The sequence below is a fragment of the Rattus norvegicus genome, chromosome 15 (genome assembly GCF_036323735.1).
Source record: "Rattus norvegicus strain BN/NHsdMcwi chromosome 15, GRCr8, whole genome shotgun sequence".
NCBI lineage: Eukaryota > Metazoa > Chordata > Mammalia > Rodentia > Muridae > Rattus > Rattus norvegicus.
Window position 1 is genome coordinate 44134782 of NC_086033.1, and position 26399 is coordinate 44161180.

The following is a 26399-nucleotide window of genomic DNA, read 5'->3' on the forward strand; positions in this document are numbered from 1 at the left end:
CCGCATGGGACTGGCACTACTACCACCCCAACAACACTAGGCCTTTCAAGGGTGAGGGGTCAGGGAAAAGTGATGTTGGTGTGTATGGGGAGGCTCTGAGCTACCCTACAGGGTGCTAAGCAAGGGGAAGCCAAGGCTATGGAAGGCCAAGTTCATTCTAGTTATTAAACCAGACAATGGCATCTAATGGACTCTTCAGTTCTGAGTCTGCAGCTCCACCCTTGTTTGTTCTCACCCCAGGTCTGCCAGGAGAGAGAGGTGACCCAGGAATGCCTGGTCCTAAGGGTGATGATGGGAAGCTAGGAGCCACAGGTCCCATGGGCATGCGCGGATTCAAAGGTAATACAGAAGCTTGCTGCACCCTGGAACCTCACATACATTCAATCCTTGAGTAGCATAGGAACCATCCAGGAGAGCACCCTCTGTATGTGCATGTGCGTGTGTGTGCACATGCATGTGTGGGTGAGTGGGTGTGTATATACAGGTTGTAGTCAAGAGATATAAGCAGGGAGGCTAGTGAGGGGTCTCTGAGAAGAGAACCAGGTTGCAAGCCCCTTATCACTTGTCTCAGTCTTACCAGACTCCTTTCCTTCTGCATGCCCCGCCAACCTGCCAGTACTCACAACTCTATTACCTTTCTCAGGTTTACTTTGCCAACAGTGTTTCTTCTGATATTTTTTTCTCCTTTCTGTGGCTAGTCCCTTTGTTTATCCTTATGGGAACTTAGTTCTTCAGGGCCAGTCTGTGGTTCCCTTTCCATTCAAGACTGTCAGATTGGCCAGGTGTGGTGCTGTACACCATTAATCCTAGTATTCAGGAAACAGAGGCAGGTAGGTCTCTGTGATTCCAAGGCCACCCTGGCCTACATAATATAGAAGACCATATCATAGATAGATAGATAGATAGATAGATAGATAGATAGATAGATAGATAGGTAGATAGATAGATAGATAACATGATAGATAAACAGATACACAGATACAAAGATTCATAGATATACATAGATATATAAATGATAGATTAGATAGATACATAGATACACAGATACATAGATAGATACATAGATACATAGACACATAGATACATAGATAGATACATAGACACATAGACACATAGACAAGGATACCTGATGCTCTTTTCTGGGACTGCCTACATTTCACTTATTACCATGACAACTTAGAAAAATACTGCTCATCATCCTCCCCACACACCCTGTGACTGGGAGGTTTTCTGTTCATGGATCATTGGGAAATCATATTCTACTCTCTAGTGATAAGATGGACTGAGGTTTTTCTTTTATGATCCTAATGTGAAAATGTATAATTTTTTGAAAGACCATATAATGACAGTCAGTGCTAGTTGGAAACTGACTAGACAGTACAGACAGACACAAAGGGTAAGGTAGACAGGAAGTCCTTTCTTCTTTGGCGCCTTTCTCACTCTTCAGACACTGATGGATATTTCTCTAAACTTGTTCGTGTGTATGGTTAGTTTCCTTCTTTTCAACCCTGGGATCACAGTAAATCCTCTCTCCTGGAAATTTCTGACTTGCTTTCTTCACCCACAGTGTGCAGTGGGCTTTCGACTTGCAGAGATAGATGTTGGGAAAACCTTAAAGTAGAATCCCCCTGGTCTTTCTATGGCCCACTGAGTAGTGCTAAGATGTTCTCCTTCCTTGTAGTTGAGGTAGAAGCTAAGAAAGGTCTGACCTTTTAACTCAACCCTGGAAAGGAAATTCCACAAGTCCTTGGCAACTGACTCTACTGTCTCCCCTACCAGAAAACCCAAGCCTGACTTATAACATGTCTCCGTGGACTACTGGAGCTCAACCCCTTCCTCTCCGATGAGCTTGGCTGTGAATTTCTCTGACATTGACTAGCTTTGCTCTCTGTCAGGCATTCCTTCGTGCTATATGGTAGATGGGGCTCTAATATACTTTCTCACTGGACCCTTTTCTTTCCCATATGACCAGAGCAGATGCTATAATTATCTTCCCCACAGTGCCCTCTGGTGGCTGCTCGCCCCTGCCTGACGGGTTCCCTGGCCTTGAGTTAGCAAGTCTGTAGATAAATCTTATTTGTAGTGCTTGTTTCCATTCCTAATGCCTGTTTTCCTTCCGTTGCAGGTGAGAGAGGCCCAAAGGGAGAGAAAGGAGAAAGAGGAGAGAGAGCTGGTAAGGAAATTCTGCTGGGTTGTGAAGTACTCTGGGGCATAGGTGGAGCCCTATAAGGTCAAGGGTCAGGTGCTAAAACCACACTCTGGGACTTGAGCATCAAAGAACCTCCTCCCCCTTTTTAGGCCTCACTGGCCCAGCAATGTGCATCAACAAATCCTAGGGGTATATGCCTGGGGTTGTATAGATGGATCTAGAGGTTTCCTCCCCATAGCACCCCACAGCACCACTAGCTGCCTATATACAATCTTTGTAAAATGGAGAGAATAAGAATCCTGACCTCTTAGGGTCATAGTGAGAATATGACAGAGTCTGGACACCCGATTTAGGGCTTGTGAAGTATTAGTCATTAATATCCCTTACCATACACCAACTCAGACATAGTTCCTAAAAATCCCTGGAGATGTTTGCTAAAACTCAGCCCCAGACTTTGTAGAAACAGCTCGTGTGATGTCAGGAAGCATACTGAGGCTCAATGGACCCTCCTTTGTCTTTTGCTACTTCTGAGGCCACGAGGCTAAAGATATTCCCTAGCAACCACACAGTTTTATGTGGAAATGGGCACCTCTGCCGAAACCCTTCCTGTAGCAATTGCAGGAGAGTTGGCTGGTCTAGCTGAACCACACTTCTATGCAGTGTATCTCCCCCACAAAGTGCTAAGTGTAGACTCCCAGAGAGGCTGTTGGGAAGAACACACAGAACCTCTTTGCCAAGTTCCAAGCAAAATAGAACACCTAGTGTGCGGTGCCCTTGAGTCTATATTCAGGAGAGCATGGGTGGATTAGCATGTCTGTGGACACCTGTGCTCTGGCTATTACTTCAGGGGATGTGGCCTGGGCACAGGAACTGGGGAAGAACAATCTGAACTGTTACTGAGGACCTCCCCCAAAGGACAGGGTGGTGAACATTGGCTTTAGGGTGCTGACTACTCCTGGGCTTAGTATCAAGCATTTTTGCGTTTTCTGACAGAATGTTGCCAAGGAGACTGAGAAGGACCGGTTTGTGGCATTTAGTTCTGAGACATAAACAACGTGTGTGGGGTTGGGCAGGAAGAGAGGAGCTGTGTGGAAAGATGACCTTTGAAAAGGAGATCAGAAACGCTGCCTACATACCAGAGGGGTCTCATTGGGAACTGTCTGCCAACTGTTCTCTTCGCTGACTTGAGAACCTAAGGAGGAGGTCACAGTCAGCAGAGCGAATCTGGTCACTGTCTACCTGGACAGAGCAGCTAGGCTCTGAGCCTGAGGAGGTGGAAGCCAAGAGTGGAAGGTGTGAGGTTGGGGAAGAGCGCCCATCCACTTGACCTTATGGCCAACGGATGGCCCAGCCAGGGACTGATATACAGAGACTATATCCAGACTATCCTGATGAGAAAGGGCATCAAAGGTGCACAGGAATTCTAGAACCATGATACTGGAAATCTACCATTCACCTTCCCCACTGTTAGAGGCCCAGGACTGAGCACTGGGTCCCTGGCTTCCTGAATCTAGATTGAGAAGTCAGACCACCGTCTTGGGGCCATGGAGTCTTGGGCTGGGCTCCCCAGAGTTCCTAGGGAGTTCCTCTTCCCTCATGGCTCTGGGTGACAATGGAAGAGCCAGGCTGATGGAACCCTTGCCTCCGTTCATAACTGAGGTTTGAGTCAGGTTGGCAGCAGGGTTATCTTCCCACGGCCTCAGCTTCCTAGGTTGCTTCTGGCCATGCCTAGTCATGTCCTCTGTCCCCGAGGTGTTACTTATATCCCTGAGAGCTAGGCTCTGAGGAGAGGCCATGGCTCATCTTTAAGTAAGTATGGAAATTCTGATGGACACAGTGCCCACTACTACTGGGACTCTCTTAGTCATTCCCTAGATCCTTGGCAGTCCCACCATGGGATCTGTGGAGTAGGAAGTGTGAGGTCTCAGCCCCGGAGAACCTCAGACCCAAGAGCTGAGTGGCAGAGGGCCAGCTTGACTGGCTCAGTTCTGGCAGCTGGCGCCTGTGCCAGAGGCTTGAAACCTTTACCTAATTCCTCAGGTTAACCTTCATTGCAAAGGCCTGAGGCTCTCTCTAGCAGGGACTGTTACTATAGTAACAGTGCTCATGACAACATCAAGATAGACACCTCTCATTGGCTAGTGGACAACGTGTAGTTAGGGAAAACTCCTAGGGACGATATTTGCAGTCAGTGTTAGCATGCTTTTCAGAAAAAAATTCTTGCCAGTGTTTTTCCGTACTGAATCTGGAGTTGTGGGATTTGGGAGTTTGGCTAGGTTTCAGATCACTTCCTGTCCTGTTCCTAGCTCCACCCCTGCAGGTCATTGACCCAAGAGGTGGAGGGACTCCAAGGTTACCTGCTGAGAGGATGGTTCCAGACCGCTTTGTATTTTTCTTGATGAGAAGTAAAGACTTTTATTTTCCCTTCAGGCCTTACTGACATCAATCATCCCATAAAATCCCATTAAATACCCTGGCTTTTGGAGATTTGGCCAGGGAGAAAACAAGATCCATATGCACATCTCAAGGAGGACAGACATTTATTTTACCTTGGAATATGATGTTTGCAAGACACATATGTGTGCTCGAAGTTTTGTTTAAATCCCAGTGCGTACATTTTAAGCAGTATATTAGCTTGGGTTGTTTTTTTTTTTAACAAAACAATGACAAAAAAAACTTTACTCAGTTTGGTTTCACATGAGAAAACAAAACTGCAGCCTGGCATGGGGTGAATCCCCAAGACAATATTAATCAATAATTATCATTGGGAATTCAGAAGGCTGAGAAAATGCTTAATATTGTGTGTGTGTGTTTATGTGTGTGTGTGTGTTGTTGTTGTTGTTGTTGTTAAGTAAAGGGGCTTCTGGGTCCCAGCAAGATCCAGACACACACACACACACACACACACACACTCACACACACACAGACACACACACAGACACACCCACAGACACACACACACAGACACACACACACAGACACACACACACAGACACACACACAGACACACCCACAGACACACACACAGACACACACACACAGACACACACACTCACACACACACACAGACACACACACACACACACAGACACACACAGACACACACACAGACACACACTCACACACACACTCTCACACACACTCACACATACATACACACACAGACACACACACACTCACACAGACACTCACACACACACTCACACACACTGTCACACACACAGACACACACACTCACACACTCACAAACACTCACACACACACTCACACACACACGCAGCTAGTAACTGAAATATATAGAGATACACATTTCACTCAGGAAAATCAGCTTGAAGCAAAAACTGAAGCAAAATGCAAAATGCCAGAGAGGAATAACAAGGGAAGGGTAAATGAGGCTGTGGAGATGGAGATGAAGTACAGAAGCCAGGCCCAGGGCAGGCAGGGTCAGGACACAGGGGCTAGGGCAGAACTGACCTTGCAAAGGAATAAAGGCCAGAGCAGATGAGGGGACTTGGGGAGCGGGCCTGGCCTCTATCAGAACGAGAAGGCAGGCATGTGGATAGAAAGGTAGTGCGAGTGAAGAGAGTGCTGGGCGCTCATCCCTTTGACAAATGTCTATTGAGTGTTGGACCAGGAATTTCCATTCAGCCGAGGGAGAGAGACTCCTTAAAAGCTACAGGTGACCTTGGGAGGAACTGTGGTGGGAGAAGGGGCAGAGGGAGGTCAGCAAGGAGTTGGAGTTGTGATCCAAACTCTGAAGGGAAAATTGAGGTCCAGTGGGTGTCTGTGGGAAGTGGTGGATGGCATCCCAAGTGAGGGAAGTGTGCGTGGAGCTGATAGTCCTGTGGATGGGCTGAGTAAGAGTCTAAGGTATTCAAAACAAAAACCCAAGCTCAGGGGACAAGCAAGAATCCCCGCAGAACTTTGCAATGGTCGGGAGGTTAGCTTTGACCCTCTCACTTTAGAAAGCCACCAACGGGTTGTGAGCAGAAGTGAGCACTATGGGGTGGCTAGGAGAACCAACTAGAGGCTAAGTCATCCCTGACGGCCCTCCTCCTCCCCAAGATTGGAGGCATGCCCTTCCTCCCCTGGGGACAGTCCCCTCTGTAAGTTCAGGCTGCTCCTCTGCCTCAGCTCCTGCTTGGGTCTCAGGGGCCCTGTCTTTAGCAAAGTCTTCAGAAGCATCATCCAAAACAAAGACAAGACCCAAACTCCACAAAACTCTAAATAAACAGCAAGAACCACGGGGCAGCTCAGAGAAAACCACTTGTTTCTTCTGAGCCCGTTCACATGCTCTGACCTCGAGCTGGCGTTTCCCATACCACAGGTTCCTGGCACCAGCCAGGTGTCCTACTCTACCTCCTCGGAGCTAGTCCAGACCCCACAGGCTCAGTGCTCAACCTCACAGGACCCCCACTTTAGATCCAGTTTTTGTAATTGGTGTGTCCCATAAGTTCAGTCATTTGCTATGATGCCTCACGGAGTGGTGGTGCCTCCTGTTTCCTCTCTTATAAAGGATATTCTCACCATCCCTGGGCAGCTGAAGAGAGACAAGAATGGGGTCTTGTGGCCAAGCAAGGAAATATATTAAGACCAATGTCGAAAGAAGTAAAGTCCGCCTTGGCGATCCAGCAGTGCTGAGGCCATCAAGAGACTGCTAATGTCTGTATTCTAAACATATGTGAGTGCAGGAGTCCGGGCCAGTGCCTGAGAAGGGCAGCTATTAGGAAACAATAAACAAATGAATGTTTGGCATGCACACTAAGCAAGAGTTAGCAGCCAGGGGCATATTCGGGATTTGGGAGGGCTGGATGCTTTGAACTGCTGTGGGCCACTCATGCCTGCTAGTCAAACCAACCAGTTTCTGTTCTGGGTTCAGCCCTGGGCTAGCACACTCCCATGGCTCTGTGCTAGTTAATCTTTCTGCCCGGTACCAGGAGGCAGCTTCCTTAGGACTCAGGTTTACTCTTGGGGATTTGTTGGACAAGAAAACGCTTAGTAACACAAACCTCAGACAGAGGTGAGCAAACAATGCCTTGGCAGTGCTGGAGAGACGGCTCCACAGTTAAAGGAGCTTGCTGCTCTTCCAGGGGACTCAAGTTTGACTCCCAGCACCAAAGAGGGGTGGCTCCCAACCCCTGTAACTCCAGCTCCAGCAGATCCAAGACTCTCCTTGGGACACACAGGACACACACACAGGACACACACACACACACACACACACACACACACACACACACACAGGACATACACATTAAAAAAATAACTCAGCTAAAATTTAAAAACATAAAAGGAGGGCCCTGAAACCACCCAAGAACTGAAGCTCGTGTCAATGATGTGGGTTTTATACAAATAAAGTTTAAGTTGAAGCGGAGTTGAGATGTACATGAAAACTAGGAGTGACCAGACTGTTTGTTTAGAAAACATTTCAAACAAACCCAAGAATGATTCCCAGTCCCCAGGACCCTGAGCTCTCTCCGTCCTTGTGATGCTGGGTAGAGGATGGTGAGATCCCTGCCAGATGCGAACTGCAGAAGACTGAGTGCTGCCAGGGCTTGATGTCCTAACTCCCCAGCCCCTCCCATCCTGGGATGTGGAAGGAACCTTGGTGGGTACTTGGAGTCAGCTTCAGATGCTCTTGCCTCCTGCCATGGGTGGCAGCCAGCTTCTTCTCTTCGAGGAGATGTTAGTGAGGTTTAAGGAGAGAAATGAGAGCGGATCTCCCGGGAGGTCTTGTGGTCCGGTGACGGCAGAGCTTCACGTTGGCTTTCTTACTGACTCAGCCTGGGAAGGACACATTTGCCACCACACCACAGTCCCCACCATGATCTTCCCTCTGGCTCATGCTGAGTTTCACACCATAGAGACAGACCGCCAGCCAGTCCTCAGAGTCTGGTCATTTCTGCAAACAGAGGCAGACACTACAGAGAGGGCAGGTCCTCATCCAGGGTGACAGTGTTAGTACTAAGTCTAGGCCTCCAAATGAGGGTTTGCAATATGGATGTACAGTGCTTGGTCCTGAACTTGGAAGGGCCCAGACTAACATAGGAACCAGGATGTGGAAGGAGAAAGAACCCCACCTCCGCCACCAGGAGTAGCCATTGGACTGAAGGGATGGGTGGACAGGAGCTGATCAAGCAATTGATCCATAAAGCCTTTGCCAGGGAGGTCTTTCAAATGTCAGCCTGTCTCCCTGGAGGGCTTGAATGAAAAAGGCTCAAGGCTCACTGACACGAACCATCAGCACCCTTCGACTGTCACCTGGCTCTCTTTCTAGCTCTTAAAAAAAGAGGTTCGTTGGCTCTTACCTTTTGGTGCCATTTGAAACCAGGGTGTGGGAAATGGATGGAGAAGAGCTTCCTGTATCTACACAGCTACCCACAAATGTGGTTGTGAGAAGCTTTGGGCTTCGACTCTCTCCCACTAGCTCCTGCTAGCCCCAAGCATTCTTCATTTATTGTTTAGCAGACATGTCTTCTTTAAGATTTAGTTTTACTCTTTTTAATTTGTGTGTGTGTGTGTGTGTGTGTGTGTGTGTGTGTGTGTGTGTGTGTACGCCTGTTGGTGTGTGCACAAGAGTAGGTGCCTGAGACGGAGGCCCTAGCCACCAGAGCTGGTGTTACAGATGACTGTGAGCCACCTTTTGTAGGTGCTGGGAATCGAACTCATGTCCTCTCCAAGAACAGATTGCACTCTTAGCCACTGAGCCATCTCTCCAGCCCCAGATGCATCTTTTATAAATTAAGATTGATTGATCGATTGTGTATGTGTGTGGAGATCAGAGGACAACTTACAGGAGTCTGTTCTCCCCTTCTACCACATAAGTCCCAGGGATCAACTTGTCAAGCTTGGCATCGTGTTAACTCATGGAGCCATGTTGGTAGGCCATAGACACTTCTTTACTGTCAAGTACTAAGAACCAGGAGGCCAGGAATAGCAGCCTCGGAAAGCTGTACCCATGTTTCAAAGGCTATGTGACCATACTGGGAAAAGGCAGGCATGAGTCAGCAGTTTAAAGGGCCAGCACTGGGGACCTGGGGATGGCTCTGTTGATAAGGGGCTTGCCACACGGGCAGAGGACCTGAGTGCAGATCCCAGAGCCCACATAAGAACCGAGGGTGGAGGTGCGCATGTCCCACAGCCAAGCCTGATATTCCTCCTGAATAGTGAGGTCCAGTCTCCAGGAGAGACCCTGACTCAGAACAGAAGAGAGAGAAAAGGAAGGGAAGACACCTGACTTTGATCTTTGGCCTCCACAGGCAACACCACAGACAGACGAAAGATGATAGAGAGATAGCAAGCAATGAAGTCAGGGCAGTGACACCTTGGGGAAGGTATCTGTTATATCCTGCTGTGACTTCCATCCAGAGACCCCTCACAAGGGAACACAGGGGACACAGCATAGGAAAGACCCAGGAGTAGTCATTTCTTCAGCAGACCTAGAGAAAAAAATTTCTCTTCTTGGCAATGGTCCCTTGAGAGCATTTAATAAAATAGTCTGAAGAGGCGCCAAGTCCCCCTATTAGGGTCAGAGCAGACATCCATCCCAAGAGATGGTGTTTTGTACCCACAGGCCATACCCTCCAGGAGAGCCTCCCCAGAAACGCCTTCTTTTGCTTCAGGGATGGCTCCCAACTCCCATATGGAGCACATTTCCTGTTGAGAAGTGTCACCCCAGCCTAGGGGGTGGGGACTTCAGGCCAGCTCAGGGCATGTTGAGTTCTTCCTTTATAAGAGAATGAAAGTTCAACCTTCTTAATGGGCAGATGGTCCAAATTATCCCTGCCCCAGCCCCAGCCCCCGCCCCTCGCAGCTGCAGAAACTGCAGAGCCCATTTTCCCAGCCCTGTGTGTTTATTTCCATTCTCCACAACCTCCTTTCTTCCTTCTTGTTTTGCGTTGGCAGGAGGGGACTGAAAGGCACGAAAAACAAACATCAAGGGACCGGACCATTCCGACCTAGCTTGAGCTCTCCCCCTAGATTTAGAAGCAGCATTCTCCGGGCTCTAGGACTCTCCTGTGCATAGCCAAGGGAGACTGCTGTACTATTGCTAAAGCTTGGGTTTGAGTCCAGAGGGTACCTGTTAAAATGCACAAATTTCTTGTGTACTAGAACAAGGAACTAGACCATGAATAGTGATAATATTAAATCAATAATTATTAATAGTTATTAAAGGAGAGAGAGAGGGGCACTCCTAAGAGTGCAAGTGGGCTAGAGAGCCGAGACTGGTCCCAGACTCTAAGCCCTGAATCCTCCCACTACTGTGTATGACCCTTTATAGGTTGTTTACACAGCACCAACTTCTCGGAGGGGACTCTCTTGGGCATTCTCTGTTTTGTTTTCTAGTCTTTTGCTAACTGGTTTTTTTCTTTTAATCGTTTTCCCTTAAATATCTGATTTATTTGTTTGTTTGTCTGTCTGTCTGTTTATTTATATGCGGGTGTATGTGCACATGAGTCCAGGTGCCCACAGAGGCCAGAGAAGGGTATCAGATCCCCAGAGCTGCAATTACAGCCAGTTGTGCGCTGTCCAACAAGAGTTCTGGACTAAGTTCTGGTCCTCTGAAAGAGTGGCAGAAGCCAGTTCTCTTAAGAATGTTAATCTCGACAACTCTCTTTCTAGACCTACTTTCCTGCCACATCAGGGTCTCAATGCCTAAACAGGGACACAACTGGATGCTAAATGGCTGTCATCTTCTCACAACATAGTGGAGGTGTAAGGTGTATGGGGATCCAGGAGAGGAAATTGCAGTGTAGTAATTCCCAAAGAGTACCCGTTAGGGAAGCATCCCGGAGAGGTAACCTCCATGTGCCTTAAAAGGCTGGACAGGTGGTAGCTTACAGCTCAGCTGATGCCACAGCTGGCTCTCTATAGTACTGCTATAGCTATACATGAAGACCACCTTCAAAGTATTCAAAACACCCCAGACTGTTCAAAACTGCCCTTGAATGTGGAGGCTTTCAAATCTTCCCAACTAACTTCTGTGTGCAGTCAGGCAGGGCTTTATGTCTAAGACACAGGCCCTGTAGCTCAAGGCAGTAAGTGCTGAAGACCCCAAGGGGCTGTCCTAAATAGAGAGAAAGAATCTTACATTTGCTGAGGGCTGTTAGGCAGCAGTCCTCAGTGTTCAGCCTGAGACTCACACTGTTTGGAAAAGGAGAGCCTATTGCTCTGAGCACCCTGTAGCAGCTGTGTGACCCTGGGCAAATCACTTGTCCATTCTGGGCCCCTGTCTTCTGTTGAATGAGAGAAGCTATGACAACCAAGTCATGAATGTGAATGACATGAGTTGTGAATGCCAGCAAGATACACACACATACGGAGTCCTTTGCAGAGCACCTGTCTTTCAGGGAAGTCAGTGGGCAAACTTCTGTTCTCCGTGCTGCTCCTGCTTCGCTGGAAAGCTCTCCACCACACACCCCCACCTCCATGATATGCCCAGGACAGGACTTTGATGTGGTTGGGTCTCGGGACAGATCTGAGCCATCTGAGCCCAAGCCATGCTGTAAGTTCCAAGACTACTTCAGCCTGGAAACCAGTTCTAAGAGATGGCAGCTACCAGCCACTTACATGGCCCTCCCAAATCTGCCTGGGGGTAGAGGGATGGAGCAACTTGCTCTGTTATGCTGAGAGCAGAAAGACATTTCACAGTCAACCCCCCAGTAAAAGCCACAAAACCCCAATTGGGGTGTGCAAACAAGGTAAAGGAGTCTGTGGACAAAGAAACACCGGGGACAGCCAGAGATGCCAGCACCCTGGAAGGGAAACCAGATGCTGGTTTGAAAGTCCTGGGGTGGGTTCCCGAGAGATAGTGTGCCTTTCCTCCTATGCCCAGAGTCAAGGAAAGCAGCTGTCAGGCTCGTGGATCAGAGGTCTGAGTGTGGAGTAGGGGTGGAGAGAAGCCTAAGGCAAGGCCACTTTCCACCTTGTGCTTAGGGACTCACAAGACAGATCCAGATTCTTTCCCCAGGTTCCTGCTTCCTCTACCTGAGTGTTTATAGGATAGTGAGAGTGAAGCAACATTTGCTTTGAGAGAAGAATCCCCACACATTAGATTTATAAGGGCTGTGTTAGGTGCCCAAGAGCAGCCTGGGCCATGGCACAGAATTCCCATACCATTCCAGAAGTGCCTGGCTTAGCAAATCACCTCCGGTTTACAGTACTATGCAGAGTTGCTGACAGCAGGAGCCAGACTTCGGCATCTCTGACCCCCAAATCCCTGCCCTAGCATGCAGAGGAGCCAGAAACTGGGGAGAGTAGGGAACAAGAGGAGGGGCCCATGTAAGTGCAGGAGCAGCCCCTGCTCCTATGCAGATCATGCCATCTCTGCTAGGCCCCTGCTATGCACAGATAGCTTGTGTGCTGGTTGGTCTGCTGGAATTCGAGGTGTTGGATGTTCTAAGTCTTTGACACTCACGGTTGCTCTCTCTCTCTGCTGCCATCCTACCTATGTTTCCAGAGATGGCAGGGGCTGGTGGCGCCAACACTCCAACCTAGCCCCTGAGAGCAGAGGCACCCATTTCTACTCCCCAGGACCACAGGAGAAACCTGTCTGACTTTATGCAAACCTCTACTCACAATGGGGCCCTCAGAGACAGGTTACCAGTCGATCATTAGATGGGTGTGGCACACACACACACACACACACACACACACACACACACCCCGCCCGTGTTCCATTCTCCTCAGATGTTTCTGGGAGTCATCTGAGTCACTGGGGAAAAGGCCCAAAATATTGGCAAGCTTTGCACAGCCTAGAATGAAGGGGCTATAGGAACCCAAAGCTGCTCTGGGCACACGGCCGTAAGCAAGGGGTCAGCTTGTCTAGCATCTCATCTCAGACATGGCCTAGTCACTCCAATTCCTGATTCTCGGCCATTTTTGCTCCTGTCTGCACTCCCCCTCCCCCACCTTCCCAGCTCATATTCTTGAGAGATTCGGAGGGAGTCTGTAATTTTACTACAGTGGTATAGACAGACCTCCTGGGCCTTTCCCGCGAACACGGAAGTGCCACTGGCTGTGGACACATTACACTCCTTGATTGATTTATCAAATGTCGCGGCCTTACCACATTAATTGGCAAAGTCAAATTGGCACTGGTGACAGGGTGCTGAACAGATTCAAACAGCAGTAGCTACTGCCACAGGGAAAGGAATTCTGCACGAAGTGTACTCTATCTCAATTTGAACAGAAGTGACATGAAGAGGGGCCAAGAAGGGCTTGGTGGGGCTGGAAAGTAAAGTTACAAAAAGAAAGAAGCTGGGTGGTTCCAGGGGAGCCCATATAGGCTTGGTGTGCTGCTGTTGTTCAAGAGATGCTGGGGACAGAGGTCTAGCTATCAGTGCTCACGTGGGAGACCTCAAGTCTGTTCCAGGAACTTACTGTTGACTCTGACAGCTCCTTTAAGCAGGCTTATAGTGATTCTGGGGCATTGGCATTGAGTTGTTGGAAATGATATCTGTGTCTTCTCGAAGTCCCTTTAGGCTAAGGTGAAGTTCCAGTTAAGGAGAGGGTTCAAAGGGGCCTGGCTTGGGTTTGGCCATGGAGCCACCTTTTGCCACTGATCCCCTGAGAGGTAGTTGGTCTTGTGTATCAGACTCTAAGGAACACTCCCTGCACACCTTGGTGGGCCCTGCCCATCCAGCTCGTTCCCCGATGCTCCTCTCCTCACTGCCAGGGAATGCTGCCTCAGACCCACAGATGCTGCGTTTAGCAGGGCATGACCTAGGGTTGCTCCACAACACTGTGTCCAAAAAAGAAAAGATGGGATTATGTGCCCCTTATGTATCCTGTCAGGCCCTGATGGGTATGAGGGTGGGACAGGAGCATTCTGGTGATGCTTGCTCATGAAGACACGCACCCATCCATGCAGTTCTAGCCATCAAACCTGTGTTTAGTTCTCAACGCTAACCTGAATCAATGCTGAGCATCCAGGACTGTGTCACTCCAAGGGAAATGGGGCAGGCACATGTCGCCTGAGGTTGGGAGCTTCCTAGAATAATCTCAGGCGAGGGCCCTCTAGTCTGTGGAGTGCCGACTCCAGACTCCAGAGTTAACCGTCCACCAGCATCCCTGGGTAGCATGACCCAGTTCTGGGAGTGAAAAAGAAACACTGCTCTGTGAAAGAGAGGGCCTTCCAAGGAGCAATAGCTTCCCCAGTCCCAGTTTCCTTACCTCTGCACGGGACTTGGGTAGTCCCATTGCTGGCACCCTAGGACTCAAGGTGAAAGACAGTGTTTCTGGTCCCACTCTCCGTTGGCATCCATTCCAATGGTGGGGTGTGGTTGGGAGTTCCAGAGGTGAATCTGGATGGAGAACTAAATGAGCAGCTGGAAATAGAAATGCGTATAGAATATTAATGAGACGTGAATAGGTGATGCACAGGCGGTGGACAGACTCACCAGGCGTTCGTTCCTCCGCTGCTGAGCTCACCTTTCCACAGCCCAGCAGAGCAGCGCATTCACTTCCGATGTCACTCAGAACATCTGTGCCCTGCGGGGGCGTTGCAGACATCACGCTTCACCTATGAGACTCAGGGGAAGCTGATGCGTTTCTAGGAATCACTAGCGAGCACAGGACAAAGTGACTTTTCTGGGCTTCCCCTCCATCACGGTTGTGAGGCAGATTGATAGAGCCAGCCCAGACGATGAAGTACCCAGTGCAGACCTCGGCTGTCCTACTCAGAGGATGACCTGGATAAGTCACAGCACCTCTATAGGCCTCTGGGCCATCCTGTCACATGAAGACTTTATGTCATCTCAGAGTCTTGGCCAGCTGACAAATTCCATGCTTTTTCTGTCACCTGTGGTGATTAGAAAAGCCCAACCACTGTGTCACCATTGACTAAAATAGCTCCGTGCACTATGTGATGGGCCTGAAGCCCACAGCTAAGCTGCAGCAAACTGCTGCCAGCCATAGCCCAGGGAAACGCCCTACACTTCCCACAGTCCAGATGCGTTTGTTTCTCCACAGTCTGACCCCAAGGGTCTCCCTTTCCCTCTTCACTGGAGAGGCAGGTTTGGGTCTGGGAACCCTAAGGCTGTCTCTAGGAGTGTGGGTGAGGACCAGAAGCAGCCTGGGTAATGAGCAAAGGCAGTTCATCATGCCAGAGAATAGGAGGCAGTTTCTAGGAGCTGGAGTAGCAAGATAGGAAGCCATAAGCAGAGATCAGAACCCCTGCCTGACATCCCAGGAACTTGTAGGTGAACCAATGAGCCCTTTGAACCGCAAGAGCCGGGAAGCCACATGGCTGCCAAGGGCCACTGCCCTGTCCTGACTACTGTATGGGTTTCTTCCAAGCAGTGATGCTTCTGGACTAAACCCTGGGATGACTGCAGGCTTCTCAGTAAAAAGGAAAATCATCAGGTGTTGTGGGGGTCCACCAACCCCAACCCCAGAGCAGAAGGGAACAGAACTGAGGCCCCGCCCTGTGGACATCTTGGTATCTCAGCTTAGTTTGGGAGGGTGAAGGCTATAGGTGGGAAGGTTTGCCCAAGAGCTGAGGGCTACAAGTTATGGACAAACTGTCAAGTTGGGATAACTATCCCTTATCCTCTATGATTCAGGTGAGGGAAAACTGGAGTTTTCCAGCCATGGAAAGGCATGGCATGGTAGGGAACTCGTGATGGCAGAAGAGGCCACACTTCTCTGTAATCAGGAAGCAGAGAGCAAACGAGGCATTGGGCCAGACTCACTTCCCACTTCCTCCAGAGGCTCCACCTCCTAAGGGTTCAATACTTTCCAAGAGTACCACCAGCTTGGGACCCAGTGTTCTAACACAGGAGCCTACGGTTTGTGTTCAAAGCACAACACTAGCTGAGGCTGCCTCTCAGCACTGGGTCCGGTTAAGTTGGGGCTGACGTATTAAATATCTGGATGATAGGTGATTTTTTAGTAGGAAAACTCTACCTTGGGGCAGAAACTGCTGGGAAGAAGCCCCGTTGAAAGCCTTCTATCCACAGAAAACCCAAACTTATAAGAAAGACATGATGTTCTCCCTGGCTGGGCTAGAGACAGAGTCTCAGGGGAAGGAGTGCTTACTCCCCAAATGTGTGGGTGGGAGTAGCCACACCCTGAGGCCTGGAAAAGGTGCTGCCTGCACTGCAGCTCCGTGTTCCTGTGCAGGCCCAAGGAGGACAGTGACAGCTCACGACCTGCCCCTTCAACCGAGGTCCCTGAATCGGGGCAGTCAGTACCTTAACCAGGAAAATCTCAGTGTACATTCTGCAAGAAGGTTAAAAACAGAATTGAGATTTGTCAGTAGGAAAAGGGCATGTGAAGAAACACAGCTTGCAGCCATCTTCTTTGAGACACGGTAAGAATGAGAAGGACCAACTGTGCAGATGAATCCCATTGGAGAGAATAGCTTTCAGACTCACTGTGACCCTTTGGGGGCACACAGCATCTATTGACCCAGTGGGCAGGTTGGTAGTCTTCCCTGAGGGGACAAGTGACAAAGAATGACTCGGGTCTGGTACGGGTAACATTTCCAGGGCTGCCTAGGTGCTCTCCAGTTTACAATCTCCAAAGGTACTAAGTCTCTTTTCAGCCCCTGAGGTCAGTGTGGTGCTAGCTTGGAGGAATATCCTACTAGGGACCCATGACTCTGTGTGGTGTGTAGGCCATGGGTGACATCATGAAGGTGATGTTACGGATCCTATCATTTTGGTGACCACGTCTCCAAGGTTGTAAAATTGCTCTATATCCAAATACGCTTGTTACTCCCATATACACTGAGACCTGCTGAGAATTTCAACACGTCACCATCTAAATGACATTTTCCAAATGTTCTTAGCATCCACCAAAATCCAAGACAGGCCACATCTCTGTTTTCCTGAGAAGAGAGTGTACTTGTACTGCAATCTGGGTTTTGAGTCTAGAACCTAGAACAGCCTTGTGGAAAGTCATTGGGTAATTGTGGAGCAGTAATGTAGAATGGGAATTGGTGCTTTGAGATTCACTGATGGCGGACTCTCTACTCAGCTCCCTCACCAAAACCCTGGACTGAGTTGTACATTATCAGGGGAGTTAGCCATTTCTGGACATTTTCATTTTAAACACAACGGATACCTCGGTGTCCCTAACACTATAAAACAGGATACTTGAGAAAGTAAGGCAATTATATTATGAAGGAATAAATATGTCTAGAGCAAAGCCGGATGTGGGACTAGGTGTCTGAGAGAAGGAGGCACCTGTATGTGAGGCCTAGAGAAGCTTAGGGCAGCATATATGCAAGCAAGATTTCCCATGTCCACATCCTTCTTCTCACCTCCTAGCCCACCACTCATTCCCTTCCTTGGCCACATCTCTGGGATGGTGCCTCTTCCCACTTTCAACTCCCTTCTTTGTCTAGTTTCCAAGATGGTGCCTTCCTTCACTTGTCACTCCCTTCCTTGCCTATCTTCCAAGATGGCCCCTCCCTTTGCTCTCTCTTGCTCACCCTTTAAGGTAGATCTCACCCCACTCCACCCACTCCCTTATCTACATTTCTTTTTTTTTTTCTTTTTCTTTTTTTTTTCGGAGCTGGGGACCGAACCCAGGGCCTTGTGCTTGCTAGGCAAGCACTCTACCACTGAGCTAAATCCCCAACCCCTTGTCTACATTTCTAAGTGATGCCATCCTCACCACCTACTCCAATCTTCTGTCCCTATCTACACGTGTAACATTACTTGAGAATCCATGTATCGAGACAGGGTCTTACAGTATGGCCCAGGCTGGCCTATGAACTAATGATACTCCTACGTCAGCCTGCCAGGCGCTGGGACTAAAGATGCGTGACATGACAACTGGCTCTAATTGTTTCCCAGGCTTTGTCACCACCACCACCCCCCCCACACACACACACTCCTAGTGTCAGCTTCCTAAAGGCTCAACCCCATGAGTGTGTCCACTGCACTCTAACTGATGCTTGTTCATTTGTGAGTAAGAGAACAGAATAAGTCAGGGACTCTCTGAACATCAACCTCACTATTCTCATTACATTCCAGCTCTTTCTCTTGCTCTGACCTGACCCCCAATGCTGCCTATCCTGCTCTGGAACGCATAGCTTCTTCCTGCCTCTTCTGACCTCACACAGAGGCTTCTGTTCTCAGCCTCATGGGACAGCACTGTGGTACCACACACATACTCTCAAGTGACCTGGTATTGACCAGAGGCAAGGACCTATAGCCAATCAGAGGTTAAGCCTCTGATCTATTTTGGTGGCACCGTTTCCTCTTTACCCTGGTCACGCTTAGCTTTTGGGTTCTACCTTTCCCACCACAGTTTCCTCTTCAGGGCTCCCATGTTCTCCCCCTGCCCCTTGGTCTCCCCTAAGTGCCAGCAGAGACTAGGCTTTTAGTAACTGTCAAGCATGGCTGGTCAGCTGGTCAAGGAGGAAACTCCCTGAATACTGAGAAGAGATGTTCTAGTCAGTTTTTCTGTGAACTTAAAATTCTTTTTAGAAATCAGTTGGCAAGAAGAAAGCTACCATGGCGGTATAGCCGTAATCCAAAACATTAGGGTGTGCAGAGATGGGAGTATCTGGTCTGTGTGAGACCCTACCTCAGAACAAAGCAAAACAAACAAAATAGCTAGCAGGACACAAGGTAGCCTCATGGTTTCAGTCCTAGTTCTCTCTTCCCTGTGAAGAAGGGTGCTCGTTCAGGAGACTGGGTCAGGTCCTGGGTGTCCAGGGACAGTGTCCAGGGTCGGGTGTCCAGGGACGGGTGTCCAGGGAAGGGTAGTAATAATGGTTCTCCCAGCAGGTGATATGGATTTCACAATGATTCGCCTGGTGAATGGCTCTGGCCCACACCAGGGCCGGGTGGAGGTATTCCACGATCGTCGCTGGGGCACAGTGTGTGATGACGGCTGGGACAAGAAGGATGGGGACGTGGTGTGCCGCATGCTGGGCTTCCACAGTGTGGAGGAGGTGCACCGGACAGCTCGTTTTGGGCAAGGTAAGGATGGTGAGGTAAGGTACAGATTGGACAACATGGAAGAGAGCCACAGAGTCTAGGCCTGGCCTCCTTCCCCAAAGCCTGTGTAACCTTCGTGTGACATAGTCCACACAGGCCAACTGTGCCCTGGGGACACCTATCCCTCACTCCTGTTCTCAGTACACACCTCATATTTATAAACACTCCCTCTCTATAGAACTTGAACAGGAAGAAACGTGGGTGGACTTGAACCCAAAACAACAGTTCCCATGGATTGGAGAACCTCTCCCCCGTCTATTCCGTCTACTCGATGTACCCTGTTCCTCAGCTGTGTGCACTTGCGCCTGGCTCCTCTCCACTCTGTCTTGGTGTGCTCGTCTGGAAACTGGACTGACAGACTCTGGGATGCTACCCAGCCTAGACCCCTGGGACCCAGCCTGCTGACAATCAATGGTTGTGAACATCTGTGTTCTGGTGTGGGGAGGCCTAGGCTTTGAGCTGATCACATCACCCTCAGCTGTCAGTAGTCTGCTGACCCGTGAGTGGCAGTCACCACAGGGACTTGGGGGGTATGAAGTGGTGCCAGACAAACCCAAAGATTAAGCTTTCTACTCCTCTGAGCTAAAATAGGTACAGGGGCTGCTGGGGCGGCATGAGGAAAGAGGGTGGATGGCTCCTCCTCCCCTCTCCCCTTCCTCTTCACACTCTGGAGGCTGTCCCTAGAGTCCATCTCTACATCTGGGGCTTCAATCATGACCCAGATCGTTTTCTCTACCTTGAAATATTCCCTTACACCTCAGACCCCTCAGAAGCCAGTTACTTCCCAGACAGCACCACACAGACACGGCGTGCACCTGTCAAATGGGCCACATTCTCTTCCTATGAAATCCTTTATCTCTATCAAACCTACAGCACCATTTTGTGTTAGATTCCATCTAAACCAGACTCTGGGCATTTCCACTGTATCACCAACTCCTTATCTGTCCCATTCCCAAGTCTTATAGATTCTATCAATGTCCGCCCGTCCAGAGACTTTTGACTCTGTCTCCTCCCCTTCTTCCTCACCGACCCACCTTAGATGGTATTCATCAGAACAGTGCCTAGGACGGAAACCCTGGAGTCAGGTTCCTGTGTTTGAGTTCGCTGACGTCCTTGAGCAGATTCCTTAACCTCGAAGCTGAGCTTCAAGTCTTTCTCTTTAAAGACGAACTGTCGATATTAGATGAGGTTGCTTGTGCCCAGCAGTTAGCATGGTTCAGGCACCATTGCTCATCTCTGTCCACTACCTATTGAGTGAAGATGGCTGCCAGTCCAAGAGGCCTGAGTGTATCCCTGAGCTTTTATGGACGGCTGCCATTCAGGTTGTCTCACTACAACCTGCAGGTTGGTTCCTGGGCCTGCCTTCTATAGCTGCCAGCCATCTGTCTTCAGTGAGCAATTGCTTGTGTTAACCCCTTCCCGAAACCTCAGTGGGCCTTTATTGCTCTTGTCATCAAACTAACCCTTTTTTTTTCTTTTTCTTTTTTTCGGAGCTGGGGACCGAACCCAGGGCCTTGCGTTTGCTAGGCAAGCGCTCTACCACTGAGCTAAATCCCCAACCCCTAGCCCTTCTTTTTAATTCCCCCCCAGAAACTGTTCTTTGAGACAGAGTCTCACTGTATATCTCAGGTTGGCCTTGGGCTCACTGTGTCTCTCAGGCTACTCTCTATCTAGCAATCCTCCTGCTTCAGCTCACTGAAGTGAAGGGATTTTAAATGCACACCCCTACTACAAAGCCCTGACTAAAGCCCTTCTTAAGACTTCCTATCACTCCTCACTTTTCCCAGGGTGCTTCTATCACAGGTATCTACTGTACTTCTGAGGCCACCTCATGGTGTTTCCTGTCACCTTGCATGCTACCCCATCAGCTCTAAAAGGCAGCTCTGTTTTGTCTCCTGGGAGGAGGTTTCCAGGCCCTCCAATACCTCAGCTCACAACGAACGTACTACTATGCTAGCTCCTGTGGCGTACCATGCATGTGTTGTCATCTGTGTTGTTCACTGGGGGGAGGGTCTAAATATGCAGAAGAGTGCAGAGTGTTGAGCAAGCCCTCAGGATTATTTATTGAATAAATATTTTTTTCTTTTTTCTTTTTTTTCGGAGCTGGGGATCGAACCCAGGGCCTTGCGTTTGCTAGGCGAGCGCTCTACCACTAAGCTAAATCCCCAACTCCTTATTGAATAAATAAATGAATGGTCACCTCCAACTTAGTGTTGTACTACTACAACATGCTCCATAGTCTCGATCTTACCCCATGAAGAATACCTCTGGTGCCAGGTTCTCCTCTGTTCACCAGGAGGTGCTGTTCTGATCTTTTTTACTCTAGGGGACTTTGTAGTATTAATATTTTAATAAATTCCAGGTTGGGGATTTAGCTCAGTGGTAGAGCGCTTGCCTAGGAAGCGCAAGGCCCTGGGTTCGGTCCCCAGCTCTGAAAAAAAGAACCAAAAAAAAAATATTTTAATAAATTCCTGGGCATACAGTTGCTTTCCATCTCAGTGGTTTATGTCCCTGTATGAAAGGCACACATACACACAGCCCGTGTGTTTTAATCTGCCTTATGCAGCACAACAGCTGGACGACTGCCTACCCTCCGTGCTGTTAGAATCTACCTTCCACTGATAATGCCGAATACTACTCACTAATTTCTATGGTCCATCTGCTCCGGACCCAACTGAGCAGCCTTCTGGGCTGCGTTCATTGGCCCCTGGATTAGAACAGTCCTCTGCCTGCACAAGGAGAGGTCCCAGGACCAGCCTGGGAACTCGTTAGGACATTATTTTGTCCTGGGTGATCCAGGGATGTATGTAGGTCTAATGACCCTGCTCCAAGTGTATTGTCCTTCCAGAAGCTGGACAGAAGCCCATTCTGGTAGAGCCCCAGGCTGTTCTTACAGTGTCCACATCCTGCAAACGCATTTGGGGTGGGCAGCCTGGGACCTGTTCTTTATTTGTTAGTTCCCTTTATTTGCTTTGGGTGTGACTAATCCAATGGAGTTCTTGGGCCTGCTGCTTTCTCCTGGGTAATTTGTGAAGTGATGTGTTTTCCAGGAGATGTTCAATCTGCAAGTTATTGCTGTCTCTCAAAGGGCTTATTGTGTAAGAGCCAGGGAGAGGCTATGGTGAAGACAGAGTCCAGGCAGACAGCAGGAGGAGGCTCTCCTCGGTCTGTCCTTGCCTCACTGCGTGGCAAACCTGAGATAGAGGACATGAGAATCTCCAGGGAACAGGTTTAAGTGGTTTAATTCATGTAGTTGGTTTAGTCAATAGTATAGTGGCTCAGATGGCCCCACAAGCTTCTTTGTAAAGGGCAGATCTAGAATGAGTAACAGAACAAGATTTTCAAAGTCTCGGTGATTCCACTAAAAAAGGAGAGAGGGGTCATCTGACTGTGAGGGAGGATACAGTATGGTCAGTTACAGGTCTAATCCCTGAGCTACCTCTCTTGTAGGCTTTCATGGATACCATAGCCTTCCCAATATAGAAACATCCAGTCGACTAATGTGGTGTGAAATACAAGTACCTGGAACCTGGGTTAAGACCCTTGACCTTTGACTTTATGCTTCTTTGTTGTATTCATGATTTTTCCTATTACTATGGCAAAAATATCATACATAAACAGCTCAAGGGAAGAAAGATTTGTTTTAGCACATGGTTTTAGAGAGTTGTGACCCATCCTAATAGGGAAGGCATGGTGATAGGTGCTACTGGTGGGAGGTGGCCTCTTCCTTTCTAGTGAACTAGGAAGCAGACGAATCAGGCTGGAGTGGATGTAACTTTCAAAATCTGCCCTTTACTGACTTTCTTCCTTTTGCTAAATAGGTCCCACCTCTTAAAGGTTCCACTGTCTCTCCAAACAAAGCACCAGGATCTCCATGTGTGGCTACCTTCAGACCAGCAGGTTGACCCATTACAGCTCAGTGATCAAGCCTGGCTGCAAGTCTTAGGGACTTAGTGTTTGAGGGGCTAACCTAAGGTTGGAGGATGTCTGACTATAATGTCAAATTTGGGAATCCTTTATCCTTCCAGTACTATGGTCTTGGGCTCACAGAATTTGCTACTAACAAACCCAGTTCTGGGTCACAGGATAATCCAAGACCTGTCGGGCATTACTGTTCTTATTAGATCTTGACAAAATGTCCATTCATAAAAGCTTCAAGATACTGTATTCCAGTGGAAGGGAGAGTCAATTATAAGTGTGAACCTGGGGATAGGTGGGTAGGTAGCAAGATTTGAATTTGAAATGAGTTTCTACTAGTTACAAACTGGTAATCTGGTACCAATTGCTCTCTGAGCCTATGTTTTTTAATTTACAGAATGTGTTTCTTACTGTCCACCCCAAAGCATAATGGTGACGACTTATAGGCACTCATACCTGAAAGAAGCCTGATCCATAGAAGAGACATGCACCAATCTCCTGATATTATTACTCAGCCTACAGGAAGCTAAGCTCATAACGAAGGATGCATTCTCGGTAGAACAGAGAGGGAAGATGGCTGCCCCCAGATGTGAAGAGCACCTGTAGGGACCGCCAGGGCATGGCCATGTCATTTACACACACAATCCCTTTTCTCCTCCTTTCTGCTTCCGAGTCGCTTCTAAGACATTGTGTTTGCCTCTCTTCACAGGCACAGGGAGGATCTGGATGGATGATGTGAACTGCAAGGGAACTGAGAGCTCCATCTTCCACTGCCAGTTCTCCAAATGGGGCGTGACAAATTGTGGGCATGCTGAGGACGCTGGAGTGACTTGTACTGCCCTCTGAAAGTGGCCACAGCCCAAGGCTAGGGCACTGCCTCAGAGCCACATTCCTGTGTCTCTGGGGTAGGGGGAATTGCTTGGAGCCACCTAGCCATGGCTCGTGCCCAATCCAACACCACCCTACCCTTGCTGCCAATTGGCCATACTCTGGTTCCAAGGTGACCTGGTGTCACTCTCTTTGCAGACAACTGCTCCAACGTGCTCGTGGGACCTACATTCTGTCTTTCTCTTCCACCAAGGTTTCTACATGGGGAGCCCCAGTCAATTGAACCAGCAGTGTGTTCAGTTATCTGAAGACGATTCATAAAGGCCTGGGGATCCATATTCTCTTTGGTCTCTTGGTTATGGATGGATGATGATATGATGTTATAGGCAAGAGCAGCAATGGAGGTGGGAGGTGTTATGGGTCATTTACTTTGCAGATAACTCCCCAGCAAGTAGAAACCCTTAATGACTCTGTTTCCCCACTTTTACTCTGCCTCTTCACACTATATATTAGTTTGAGGAAGGGGCAGTGGAGAAGCCAGCTACGGAGGACACTTAAGAAAATGGCAGACACCTGAAGAACCCAGCTGGAGCTGGAAAGGGAAGGGGAAAACTACCATGGTGTGTTACATCATATCTTGGGTGCTGGAATCACTTATCCATATTGCTGTGTTCATAATACAAGGCATGTCCCTCGGGGCAGGATCCTGCCTCTTGGGAGTGCTCACCTGACCTGCTCACCTGGCTTCCAAGTTAGAAGACCAAGAATGACCAAGACTGAAACCAGGCTCCCATATGAATCTTAGTCTGCTCCTGTTAGGCCTGAGCAACAAGCTTGGGCTATCGACATTGCTTATCAGAAGGTTGTATGCACCAAGTCCTCCAGCGAGCACATGTGAGATCAGACGTGATGGGCTTCTAAGTCAAGTGTACACACAGGAGGGTGATTTTAAAGTGTGACATGGGAGGTAGACACAGTAACCTGAGCCCATCAGTCATTAGAGACTGTGTCTTGGGGTCGTTGATGACAGTGTACCTTCCAGGCCTCTCTAAATAGAATCTTGTGATCCAAAGAATGCAATCCTGATAAGCCCCAAAAGGATAGAAAGTATGAAATTCTATAACCTTCCCATGGGAAATGAAAGCCCTTACGACTCTTCAAGCCTGTGAGCTTCACTTCCCTCCTGTGTACAAAGAGAGCATCATCTGTTCTTGACCCAAGGAGGAGGTGAACTAGATTGTGCATGTGTTCTAGAACTGGGGGAGGTATACAGGGCAGCAACTGAGTGTAGACCTGTCTGTAGATAGTAGAGTCCCAGACACAATCACATATCCTGTGAGGTGAGCACTGTCCTGCTCTGGGTCATGAAGACCTAGGTACCCCCAGGTGTAGTTGCCCCAACGATCCTGACTGGCTGCTCAGCCAATATGTGATCTTGGTCATTCTTGCTTGCAATATGTGTTACTCACTACTGTTCTCATGATATGACCAACTGTTATGTTTACATAACATGCATGTACTCATGCATCTTCTTGCAGAGCAAATGTATGTATACCTGTATAAGAGGAGCACTCCTATTACATTGTTCAGCACGTCACGATGGTTATGTTTTTAAAAGATATGCTAGAGGCTATGTTTTTTTAAGGTATTTTTTTAAAAGTGCCTAAACATCACTTTGAGAATTGTGGGAAAGAATCCATTTACCCCAATGATGAAGACTCAGTCACTTTCTCACTTGGTCTTTACATGGAAGAAACACACGTTTGGTTTTATGTCTATAAAAGCAATGTTGAAAAGTATTTTACCCATAAAAATAAAAGTCGACTAGTTTACAAACCTACCTATGAGGGCGTGGAAACGACCATGGCCTGTATTTCAGGGACTAATGGAAACTAGGCCTAAAATACTTCAGATGTTTTGTAAGAAAGACTCTCAATAAAGCAGACATTTGAAATAGATGTCAGGTGGTCCATCATATCTTTTCTCACTGTGGAAAGAGCTGTAAGGCAATCTCAGTCTTTCCAGCGAGAGTTGTTAGCATGTGATGCCCATGAAAAGCCATTGCCATGTTTTCAGAGGACATTCAACACACACGTCTAGGCTGATTATGTGATAGAACACATCTCAGTCTGTTTTCTGTTGCCATGACAGAATACCTGAGGTGAGGTAAGTTTATAAAGAAAACAGGTTTATCTGTAGTACTCAAAGTCCGAAACTGGGCAGCTGTATCTGGCAAGGGCCTCGTGCTGTTTCGACTCAAGGCAGAAGGAAGAGGACAAGGGGTCTGTACAGCAGAGACCAAGCATTCAGGTGGGCTTGCTTTAGAATGAAATAGGACCACTATCCATGGATGACTCTGCCCCTGTCACCCAGACACCTCCTCAAACTGCCACACTGAGGAATCAAGGATCCAATACAGGCATGCGTGTGAAGGGGTGCACTCAACTTACAGCAGAACCATGCCATTTAAGCTCCATTTGGTGGTCCTCCAAGAAGTCAGGTTCCAAGCAACAGAACAGCCGTTGAGGCCCTTTCATGAGCGAATG

At 48.6% G+C, this 26399-nt stretch overlaps 1 protein-coding gene and 1 long non-coding RNA gene across 3 annotated transcripts in view; one reads left to right on the forward strand and one right to left on the reverse strand.

Annotated features, from left to right (window-relative positions):
- The window catches only part of Scara5 (scavenger receptor class A, member 5), a 105018-nt gene extending 79206 nt beyond the window's left edge, over window positions 1–25812 (forward strand). The window contains exons 6-9 of one of the 2 annotated variants that reach the window (XM_006252204.4): window positions 241–339; window positions 2126–2173; window positions 18892–19089; window positions 23735–25811. In XM_006252204.4, coding sequence (XP_006252266.1) covers window positions 241–339; window positions 2126–2173; window positions 18892–19089; window positions 23735–23871 — 482 coding nt within the window. In that variant the 3' untranslated portion in view covers window positions 23872–25811. Of the gene's footprint in view, window positions 1–240; window positions 340–2125; window positions 2174–18891; window positions 19090–23734 lie in introns of both variants that reach the window. The other variant, NM_001135855.1, reaches the window with a different exon arrangement.
- Window positions 7488–14899, reverse strand: LOC108352941 (uncharacterized). Its single transcript, XR_005494062.2, has 3 exons — window positions 14582–14899; window positions 14324–14478; window positions 7488–8051 (listed from the first exon to the last, which is right to left on the reverse strand). It is a non-coding gene; the product is annotated as an uncharacterized LOC108352941 (long non-coding RNA).
- Window positions 25813–26399: the final 587 nt, after the last annotated feature.